The sequence below is a fragment of the Neomonachus schauinslandi genome, chromosome 10, assembly GCF_002201575.2.
Source record: "Neomonachus schauinslandi chromosome 10, ASM220157v2, whole genome shotgun sequence".
In the NCBI taxonomy this organism is placed as follows: domain Eukaryota; kingdom Metazoa; phylum Chordata; class Mammalia; order Carnivora; family Phocidae; genus Neomonachus; species Neomonachus schauinslandi.
In genome coordinates this window covers 20,875,657-20,886,906 of record NC_058412.1, presented here as the reverse complement: position 1 = coordinate 20,886,906, position 11,250 = coordinate 20,875,657, and the positions used below count along the sequence as shown (strand labels likewise).

The 11,250-nt window shown below is 54.2% G+C and overlaps 1 protein-coding gene across 3 annotated transcripts in view; it reads left to right on the top strand.

Annotated features, from left to right (window-relative positions):
• OTOF (otoferlin) overlaps positions 1 to 11,250 on the top strand; it is a 92,761-nt gene that overhangs the window by 60,018 nt on the left and 21,493 nt on the right. For all 3 annotated transcript variants that reach the window (XM_021697310.1, XM_021697307.1, XM_021697309.1), the window contains 6 exons: positions 2,232 to 2,363; positions 6,338 to 6,400; positions 6,786 to 6,870; positions 9,663 to 9,822; positions 10,101 to 10,287; positions 10,862 to 11,048. In XM_021697310.1, the coding sequence (XP_021552985.1) occupies positions 2,232 to 2,363; positions 6,338 to 6,400; positions 6,786 to 6,870; positions 9,663 to 9,822; positions 10,101 to 10,287; positions 10,862 to 11,048 (814 nt within the window). The remainder of the gene's footprint in view (positions 1 to 2,231; positions 2,364 to 6,337; positions 6,401 to 6,785; positions 6,871 to 9,662; positions 9,823 to 10,100; positions 10,288 to 10,861; positions 11,049 to 11,250) is intronic.

Below are 11,250 nucleotides of genomic sequence, written 5' to 3'. Positions count from 1 at the left end.
TTTCTTTCTTTCTTTCTTTCTTTCTTTCTTTCTTTCTTTCTTTCTTTCTTTCTTTCTTTCTTTAATGGAGGGGAGAGGATGGGTTAGTTGTGGGAAAATACGAGATTTTTTTATGTTTTTGGCATAAAAAGGTTCATAGAGGTTAAAACTCTATGAACTACTGTGCAAGAATATTCTGGAAGGACTTCTAGTGGCTGCTTACTCTCTTCACAATCAACTTCTCAGAACTAAGTTAATTAGCTCTATTTCCTTTTTAGCTCCCTGAAGAAATGGTGATCATTAAACTTCTTCAGAGCTCTGGATTCTGAGCTTCATTCCCTTTGGCATTTCAAGTTCCAAATAGAAATGCTTGCTTTCGTGGTTCAAGTGTTGCTTCAATTAGTAAATGTTCAGTTTCCAGTTCTGTATACTTTCTTGGCAATGTTCTCATTGGCATTGAAGTTTCTATTTTTCTTAACATCATTAGTTTTGATGTGCGGATTTTTCTTGGCCTTCAGAATATTTATAAGACTTTGATGGACATAGTGGGTGATAATTTCCATGGTTATTCTTTTTTTTATGAAAAGGGAAAATAATTTTCTGGAGTAAAATCATATTTAGGAGTTGCATCAAAGCACAGCGATGAAAATACCAAGTCTCCAAGATGAGAAGTATAAAAGCAACCCCCACAGTTTCATTAGAAGAATGAGCTGAGGTAAATGCTAACAGTAACTTAGCACAGGTTATTTTGTTAAAGTGCAAGTGCAAGAGAGTCAGATGGAACAATCGTAAGCATCTACAGGACCCTACCTACTTGGCAGACTTTGAGAAGCCATTTATAACAATAGCTCACATTTTCTAGAACTTTCTACTGTTTATGAAGCACTTTGACACACATTACCTCATTTAAAGCTCACACAACCTATGGATAGCTGGTGTTTCTACATTTAGCTCAGTGAGCCTACGTGGTGGCCTACTCTCATACCTGGTCATATATAAGGTCTGGGGCTCAATGCCAGTCCAGCAACCTCAAATTTATGCCTCTTTCTGTTTTGTCATGGGCACCCCAATGGGGACCAACACCTCTAATCCAGAACAAGAACTGATTGCTTAAAATGAAGGTTCAGGAGGGACACCTGGGTGGTGCAGTCGGCTAAGCATCTGACTCTTGGTTTGGGCTTTGGTCATGATCTCAGGGTCATGAGATAGAGCCTGGTGTCATGGGGTTCCGTGCTCAGTGGGGGGTCTACTTGGAACTCTGTCTCCCTCTCTCTGCCCCTCCCCACATCTCTCTCTCTCTCTCAAATAAATAAATAAATCTTTAAAAGGAAGGTTCAGAAAAGGTATGCACACATACCACCCCTCCCTGCCCCGTATATATATACACAAACATTTGTTGAATGAATGAACAACTGGAAAAGGGCTTCCCAGCATAGAAGATTCCATGGAGCTGGACGCCACTTGAAAAGACACAGTGCACACAAAACACATAGCATCAAGCCAGCAAAGGTGGCCCAGGCTCCCAAACAAAGAAATTAAACAAAAGGGGGAAACCAGGAAGGTGGAAAGGGGGCCAAATTCCAGAAACAGAACTCTCAGAGGCCTGCAATCTTAAAATGAGAGATGCTGAGTACGAAATTAAATGCACATTGATGAAGACATAGAAAACTTAATCTCTGAGCGCATGAAACCCGGGAAACGGTTTGCAGCCCTCTACAAGGTGGAGTCACAGAGGCTGGGGAAGCACTTGAAACCAAGAGCTTTAAAAGTACTGATGCTTGGGGGCGCCTGGGTGGCTCAGTCGTTAAGCGTCTGCCTTTGGCTCAGGTCATGATCCCAGGGTCCTGGGATTGAGCCCCACACAGAGGTCCTGCTTCTCCCTCTCCCACTCCCCCGCTTGTGTTCCTTCTCTCGCCGTGTCTGTGTCAAATAAATAAATAAAATCTTTAAAAAATAAAAGTACTGATGCCTGGCCCCACCCACCCAAGGTTGGACTGGCTTGGTCTGGAGTTTGGCAAGGACACCAGCATTTTTAACCAGCACCCTCCTCCCTCCTGGTAATTCTAGAATGCACTTAGAGGAGATCCAGCCCATGCCCTTGCTTTATAAATGAAGACACTGGGGCTTATTGGAGAAAGAGCCCCGGATCCACAGCAGATTAGTGCTGGCTCCCTGCTCCTGGGCCACGGCTCAAGGAGGACCCGCTCCCAGGCCCACCGAGCTCACCTCTGGCTTCCCTCTCCTGCCCGCAGGTCAGCATCACTGTGATCGAGGCCCGGCAGCTGGTGGGCTTGAACATGGACCCCGTGGTGTGCGTGGAGGTGGGTGACGACAAGAAGTGCACGTCCATGAAGGAGTCCACTAACTGCCCCTACTACAATGAGGTCAGTGCCCTGTGGCCCTACGTGGGGAAAGGGACTTCCCTACATGTGGCGGGAGGCTGGGCTGCAGCCCACCCAGGCCCAACAGGAACAGCAGGGGTTGAGGGGCACAAAGGGCTGCCAGCAGGGGTGACCTTGGCCCACGCTGTTACAACCCTGGCACGCAGATGTGCCGTGCCATGTCCTCCGAAGCCTGAGTCTAGATCACCCCCTGACCGTGTTCTGGCCAGAGGCCACTGTTTCTCCGGCCCTGTCTGTGGGTGAACCCCGTGAGGCCTGGCCAGAGCCCTTTGGGGCAGTGGCAGCATTAAGGAGTGATTCCCGTGAACCAGCTTCTCCTGTAAATGCTGCAGGTGCGCCCCCTCTTCTGGCCCCCACAAAAGTCGGAGGTTGTTGCCCTCAGTCCCATTTGACACAAGGGGACATTGAAGCTCTTGGAGAAAGTCCTTGCCCGGGTGCTAAGGGCCAGAGTCGGATTCTGCGTGCTCACCTTCTCTGCTGGGCTGCCTCCATGCTGCCTGAACCTCTACGGGGATCCTTCCAGAGCACTGGCCTTGATTCTTAGGGTATGAGAGAAAAAGGTCTGGTTCCTGCTCCTATTCTTTGCAGCCATCTGAGGCCACACTGAGGTCAAAGGACCTCAGAGACCTTCTAATTCAATCTCCCCATCTTACAGAGGAGGAGACTGAGGCCTCAGTATGAGAAGGACTTTACCCAAGAGCACAGAGAGTGCTGTTGATGAAGCAGGGCCCAGCCTGTCAGCCTCAGCCCAGCACTCTGTCTGCCACCTCATATGACCACCCCTGACACAATAGTTTGACTCTGGGCTCCAGCGGGGAACGAACTTAATCAGCTCTGGGGAGGGATGCCCAGATGCCCTTCAGGTGCCTGAGCGTAGGTCAGATGAACACAGAAGCCGCTGGTCTGGGGACTCTAGCCCTCCTTCTCCTGGAGGGACATCCAGTCTGCTTCTCCTGGTGGCTCCAGGGAGTGAGGCATCTGTGTCCTGTGTCTCCGTGTCTGTCCTGAGGAGTGGTGAGGGCTGAGGGTGCCACCTGAACTTAGGGGGAGCCCCCCAGCTGGGCATCTTCAGGAAGGAAACCTGGACACACTTCTGTCCCCCATAGGGACCCAGGCCAGGGTCCTATGTTACCACAGGTGGGCCTGGTTCTCATAGCTGGTTGCCCACAGGCCCACAGAGCTGGGACATCCATGCTCAGAAACACCCACCCCACCCCCTCATCTCCCAGCCCCATGTGGCAACCTTCCCAGGAGTCAGGAAATTCAGCCTCTGACCTTACATCAGGGCACATCCCTGACTGGAAAAGCTTCAACCTAGATAAGAGTCCACTTTCCCTTAATGGATATGGAGACAGGTGCCCCTGGCCTTCCACAGTTATTTGAGAGCAGCAGAGTCACGTTTGGCTGACTCAGGGCCTCACCTGGCACCAACCTCATGCACCTCATGTTTCATTCAAATTGCTTCCTCCTTCCCAAGGTAACAGAGCTGCTTTTCCCACACTGTTTCCCCAGCAAACTCCTACTCACCCTCCAGAGCCAGGCCAAGTGTCCTTGGCACTGAGCAGCCTTACCTGCACTCTCTGGGTCACAGTTCAATGTGCTTCTTTCTCTGTGACGGTAACATCCCTGAATTGTGGTTGGTCCTTCATGTCTCTGTCCCTGGTGGACCGGAGGCTCTCCATCTCCTGCATCGCTGTGGCCTGGCCCAGAGCCTGGCTTGTACCTGGAGGGGTTGGGGTTGCAGAATGGATACTCACCCGAAGGAAGGAAGAAACAAACATTTGCTGAGCTTGTGCGGCACTTCGAGCCCATGCCTGGCAACATGGGGGCCACAGAGGTGACAGTGTCTTCCCTGACAGGCCACGCCTACATCCAGCCTAGAAACCATTTTCCAGTTATATCCAAGACTGTCCCTTCCACTCATGTGAATCTTAAATTTGTTCTCTTTTTTTTTTTTTTTAAGATTTTATTTATTTATTCAACAGAGAGAGTGAGAGAGCACAAGCAGGGGGAGCAGTAGAGGGAGAGGGAGAAACAGGCTCCCAGCGATGCGGGACTCGATCCCAGCACCCTGAGATCATGACCTGAGCCGAAGGCAGACGCTTAACCATCTCAGCCACCCAGGCGCCCCTGTTCTTGATCATAGTTTTGTACTTTCTCACAAATCCAAGTAGCTCTGATTTGTTTAATTTCTGTTTCCTCCAAACCAGGGTCTCTCAAACTCAGCACTAGGGACATTTGGGGCCAGATAGTTTTTGGTGTAGGGGACTGTCCTATGAAGTGTAGGATGTTGAGCAGCATCCCTGGCTTCTACCCACTCGATGCCAATAGCAACCCCCACCCACTTGTAGCAACCAAAAATGTTTCCAGACATTGCCAGATGTCCCGCTGCAGTTAAAATCACACACCCCCCCCCGCCCCGTTGAGAACAACCCCTCAAAACTATCTTCCCATGATTCTTCTGGTCCCAAAGCAGGGCTTTCTTTCCTTTTGCTTCTTGTCCTATGCCACGTTCCTCTTCATTGAAAAATACCCTTGGTCCCAGGGATGTACTGCTTCTGGCTAATTCTCTGAGTTAGCAGGAACTTTCCTTTGACTCCACTAAACACAATAGAGGGAGATGAGAACCATCAGCATGACTTAGCAGACTTCTAAGTGGTTAGAAAAGGGAAATATGCTCAGGACACACAAGGAATATGCCCACAGACTCCTCAGAGAGTGCAGAATTCTGGCTCTCATTTAGCTAGCTCACTCTCCCAGGGCTGACAGAGTCAGAGGCCGCTGGCCTGGCCTTCGCCTCGAGACCTGTCTTCGTGTGAAGGGAGGTTCACAACCACTGCCCTCCCGATACAGCCTGACTGTTCAAGACCAGGCCAAGACCCCTTTCCATGGGTGCATCTGGTCCTGGCCACTGGTGCCTTCCTTCTGCCTCAGCCACCTCTCTCCTTTGCCCTGGATCCTTTTTCTTTTTTCTTCCCAAAGGATCTGGCATCACACCCAAACCACTCAGCACCCCCAACTCTGCCTTTACTTTTCCTTTGGCTCTTCCTTTGCCTCTTAGGTGTTCTACTCTCGCATATTCTCCCCGAGTACAATGGTGGAAAACCCCATATGCTCAGGGACAGGAACAGGGAGTCTCTGTCTATCTATCTCCCATCCGTCCCTCCATCTAGCCATGCCTTTCCCAATCCCATGTACTTCCTGGTGACCGCCCCTTTCTGTCCTCGCACTCACCGTCCGATTCCGTGATCTGTCCCCACTGCCTCTCCTCCTAAGCACACCTCAGTCTCCAGCCCCCTGTCCACTGAAACTGCCCTCTGGGTCATCAAGGACCATGCTGTCCCTAAGTCCAAGTCCACGTCACCCCTCTCCTTTGACTGCCCAGCCCTTTCCAACATCTCGACACCCCCTCCCCCGGGGGCCTCTCTGCTGCTCTCCCCTCCTGGCACCTGCACACTGAGGCCAGGAGAAATGGGCCGGGGTGAGGGGCAGCCCCAGCTTCGGAGGACAGCTCACACCGGAGCATTTTACGTTTCCGGCAAATGAAGTCCTTCACACCTTATTTTACAAATTAAACATCGCTGAAATTGGGACACTTCCAGGCAGTGGAGCATTGTGGTTTAAGGGCAATGTCTGTGTTGCCCGCACAGCTGCGGTGTATATTATGGTGTCTGTAATCTCATCCAGCCTCATAACAAGACTCGGAGGTGGGTATCATTACCCCCATTTTACAGCTCAGGAAACAGATCAGACAATGTGTTGCCCAAAGCCATCCAGCTCCCACCTGCAGTCAGGGAGGACCAGTGGTTACACTGCTGTTCCTCTGAACTTCGGGGCTCAGGGGAAATGGCCGGGGTGCAGACAGGCAGTGGCAGGAGGGAGGGGCCTGGCACTGCCCCAGGCTGTTGGCTGCTGTCAGCTGAGTGACAGCACCTCTGGGTCCTCCCTCCTTCCAGTACTTCGTCTTTGACTTCCATGTCTCTCCTGACGTCATGTTCGACAAGATCATCAAGATCTCGGTGAGTGTAACTCAAACTGCACCTTTGTGTGGACTTGAAAAGGGCATCCCTCTGGATTGGCATTAAAAGCAGCCCCGTGTCCAGACACACAGCGGGGCAAGTGGGGCACAGGCTGGTTTGGGCCCCTCTCCTCTGTTTAACCAGGTACCTCTGCACAGTGTACAACCTACCCCCCGTACCTGGCAACCAGCAAAACTGAGGGCAAGAGGGCTTAATGCTGAGCCTCAGCAAGCCGTCCCTGCCCTGCAAATGCCCTCCCTCTTCACCGAAAAGTTCCATTCCCCAGAAAGACAGGGGGTGCCACCATCAGACCGCCCCACCCCTACCCCATTGAAAGCCTCTGCCCTGCCCGGCCTGACGGGGGGCTGGTGCTTCTGCCCGGAAGGTGATTCACTCCAAGAACCTGCTGCGCAGTGGCACCCTAGTGGGGTCCTTCAAAATGGATGTGGGAACCGTGTACTCCCAGCCTGGTGAGTAGCTGCATGACTCGGTCAGCGTCAGCGGCCATGGCTCAGCGAGTGTGGCCCGTGCCGTCCTTCCCACCCTGGCAGCCCCCAGGGCCTGGCCTGGCCAGGACCGTAAACTCAGTGTGAGGCCGTAGGGGGTGTGGAGGGATGGGTGTCGAGTCTGCACATGGATGCAGTGACTACCTGTGCTCAGGCCGCTGGATTCACTGGAGCCCTTCTGGGTGTGCGGCATCACCCCCTTTTACACTCGAGGGGCCTGGGGCTCAGAGAAGCGTTGGGGCTCCACCATCACCCAGTTGGTCTGGGGTGAAATCAGGCTGCGTGACTCCAGGGCACCCACTGAGCCACACTGTCCTCAACACAAATGTAGTGTGGCAGCCTCTGAGGGATGCCGGGCTCACTGACCATCCATCAAGGGCCCCAGGCCTCCAGAGAATAGCCAGGTGGGACTGTGGCTGACTCACGGCAACGTGGGTCCCCATGGGCCAACACCAGATGGGGCTGGCGAGGGAACCCCAAGGGGAGGCCCAGAGGGTTTGTGAGGCACAGGCCAGGCCAAGATGATGACCAAGCCCATGGCCAGCTCAGGAACCACTGGCATGCAACCTGGCACCGGGCCCCACGTCGTGTCCCTGAAGTGAACCCACCACTCAGGATGCAGTAATGACTCCATCAGGCCTTTTGGCAGTGACAGTCCCTTTTCTCCAGTGTCACATTTGACCCTCACAAAACAGCGAGGGAGGAGGCATCAGCATTTCTTCCCATTTTACAGATGAGATAAATGAAGCCAGGACAAGTTAAGTAGCTTGGAAGTGCCGCTAAACTATTAGGTTCAACAAATTGGCGATTTCTTATGGTTCAACGTAATGGATACTTGGCTGGTGCACGCTCTGTGACTTAGACTAGGGAATCGAGTCCAAACCCAAGATTAAACGCATAAACATCACAAAATCTTAGAACATTCAAGCCACCAGAGACCTTAAAACATCTAGTCCGGTGTCTCCGTATGACGAAGAGGTCCAGGGTTACGAAGAAACTTGCCCAGGGCCCATGTGAATGGAACCTGGTCTCCTGGGTGCCAGGCCAGCGCCTTTTCCACTGCCACACACACGTTGTCGTCCTCAGCAGAGGGTGACCCTAGTGACCATTAGCATCTTTGGGAGCGGGGGAGAGGGCCAGTCCGCGACCCGGCACTTCCCAGGAATCATGCCCAGCTGCAGGCGGTGGAATCTCACAGGTATCCCGGAGGAGGTGCTCCAGCCCGGGGCTGAGCAGTGCCCCCCACCTCCAGTACCAGCAGCAGGGGTGTGGAGGGACAGCAAGGAGCCTGACGTGGACCCCTGGGCATCCCGACGGTGGAGTCCTGGAGAGGAGACCACTGCCACTCAGGGAGCGCCCACTGAGTGCCAGGCGCCAGGCCACACACGCCGTGCCCGCAGGCCTAGCCCTGACCACCCCCTGCAGGCAACATCACTCCATTTCACGGGAAGGAAGCAGGCCCGCAAGCTTGCATAGCTGGTCCAGGGAAAGGAAAAGGATGTGAACCCGGGTCTAGGTGGGCTCAGAGTCCAGGCTCTCCACTGAGCTAACCCACCGCCAGATTTGCTGCTGCTGGGTTTTTTTTGTTTTTGTTTTTTATTATTATTATTATTATTTATCTATTTGACAGAGAGAGAGAGCGAGAGAGGGAACACAAGCAGGGGGAGTGGGAGAGGGAGAAGCAGGCCTCCTGCGGAGCAGGGAGCCCGATGCGGGGCTCGATCCCAGGACCCTGGGATCATGACCCTAGCCGAAGGCAGATGCTTAACGACCGAGCCACCCAGGCGCCCCTTGATGCTGCTTCTGAATCTGTTCCTGGGCCTGGTCCCCTTCATGGGAGCCTGAGGTCACACGGCCCCTTCAGTTCGGGCACTGAGGTCTTCACTCTGATGGTCTCTGGTTTGGCCTGGCCCTCTTGATGAGTCCCTGGTTGCTTACCCAGCCAGGGAGTCGTTGGAAGCATGCTGCCAGGGACACAGGCCTCGCGGGTGCTACTGGGAGTCTGGACTCGTGTCAGTATCTTGCGGGGCTGGAAGAGTTTCCTGGGGGACTCACCCTGCAGGACCACGTTTGCACCAGCAGAGATAGCAGCAGGACCCTGCTCACTCACTAAGTCTCTCTGCTGGAGATGAGGAGGGGTCGTTCGAGGCCACAGCCTCCGTCTGGGAGATCATAGAGGAGGTCCAGGGTGCTAGCCGCCTCCCCAGCCCGACCAGCCTTCCCGGGCAGGTGTCTGAGAAGTTTGGATGGGGGAAGGGGGAGGAAGGAGGCCCTTCCAAGCTCAAAGACCGGCAGCCATAAAGGCAGGGGGGTCTGAACAGAGACTCCAGTTGTTCCGAGGGAAGTAAGCAGCTGGGCCCAGCAGGAGCACAGGGGCGGGGCGAGATGAGCGGAGTGAGCCGGGCAGAGCTGAATCAGGAGGCCTCACAGACCACACTAAGGTCCGTGGTCTGTACCCCAAGCACTGACAAGCTGCAGACATTTGAACGGAAGAGTGAGGGAGGGGGAGCCTCTCTGAAGGTTCTGTCTGGCAGCTGTGTGCAGGTGGTCTGCAGGGGTGGGGGCAGGAGGGTTGGAAGTTTCCAGCTTCAAAGTCACAAACACACACCTGGATGTGGGACCTTTCCCCAGCTGCTCGCCCCTCTGGGGGCCTCTGTCTCCTCCTGGCCATTCTGGGGACCAGGGGCCAAAAAGATGCTCAGCTCTGCAGCCCGCCCCAGGATGGCAGGTGCAGTCCCCGCTCGTCACCCCTGCAGAGCACCAGTTCCACCACAAGTGGGCCATCCTGTCAGACCCTGACGACATCTCTGCTGGGCTGAAGGGCTACGTGAAGTGTGACGTCGCCGTGGTGGGCAAGGGGGACAACATCAAGACGCCCCACAAGGCCAACGAGACCGATGAGGATGACATCGAGGGGTGAGGCTCCCATCTGCCCCAGCCCCTGGAGACCTGACCCAGCCCTCCCTTCCCCCAAAGAGAGCCCTTGGGGTGGACTTGGCACACAGACCCCCCTCCCTCCCTTTACCCTTATCCCCACCTACTCCCAGACAGCCCAGCTCCCCCAAGAAGGACCGAGGGCAGGGCGGGGGAGGAGTTCATGGAGACTGTGCCAGGCCCCAAGGGTATGCAGATGCCAGGGCAGGACTGGGGTGCCCAATTCTGGCCACCACGGCCCTAGCTCTATGTGCCGGCAGGAACTTGCTGCTCCCCGAGGGGGTGCCCCCTGAACGCCAGTGGGCCCGATTCTACGTGAAAATTTACCGAGCAGAGGGGCTGCCCCGCATGAACACCAGCCTCATGGCCAATGTGAAGAAGGCTTTCATTGGTGAGAACAAGGACCTGGTCGACCCCTATGTGCAAGTCTTCTTTGCTGGCCAGAAGGTATTGGGGTGCAGGATGCAGGAGGCTGGGTTTGGGTTAACAGGCATTCGAGGTACAGAGTGATTGGAGGATGGGGGCTGGAGGTGGATGTGAGGCAGAATCAGAAGCCAGGTGACACCTTCAATCCCCTGGTGAATTCGCAGAGATGAGAGGGGAGGGGAGCTCCAGCCGGAGGGGGTCCAGCCTTAGGGGATCCTGCCTGCTTCTGCGTCCTATAGACCAAGAGCTAAGGCAGGAGCCCTGAAAGGGAAGCGAGTCTGAGAGCTGGTGGGGGGAGAGTGCCTGCAGGACATAAGTGCACGCACACGCACACGCACACGCACACGCACAGGAGCACTGGGTGTTGTATGCAACTGATGAGTCACTAAAGTCTACCCCTGAAACTAATAACATACTATATGTTAACCTAATTGAATTTAAATAAAAAATTAAATATATATATATACACACACATACCCCACACATACACATACACACATGACTACACACACAGATACATATCACGTACACACACCCCACACATATGTGGACACACACACACACACAAACCCTAACCCTCACTCCCTCCCACCAGGGCAAGACTTCAGTGCAGAAAAGCAGCTACGAGCCCCTGTGGAATGAGCAGGTCGTCTTTACAGACCTGTTCCCCCCACTCTGCAAACGCATGAAGGTGCAGATCCGGGACTCAGACAAGGTCAACGACGTGGCCATCGGCACCCACTTCATTGACCTGCGCAAGATTTCCAACGATGGAGACAAAGGTCAGCAGCAGGAGACTGGAAGCGGGGCAAGGGCACTGAGGGCAGGAGTCCGTGAGACCTGCCCCCTCACACCACCTCCACCATCCCCACCTCTTCCCAAAAGGCCCTGGCCATTGTGAGGGCTTGGTCCGCTGCGCCCTCCCCTTCAAAGGGAGGTGGAAGGTCATGGCTCAGGTCTGCACCGAGCTGCCAGGGCCTGCCT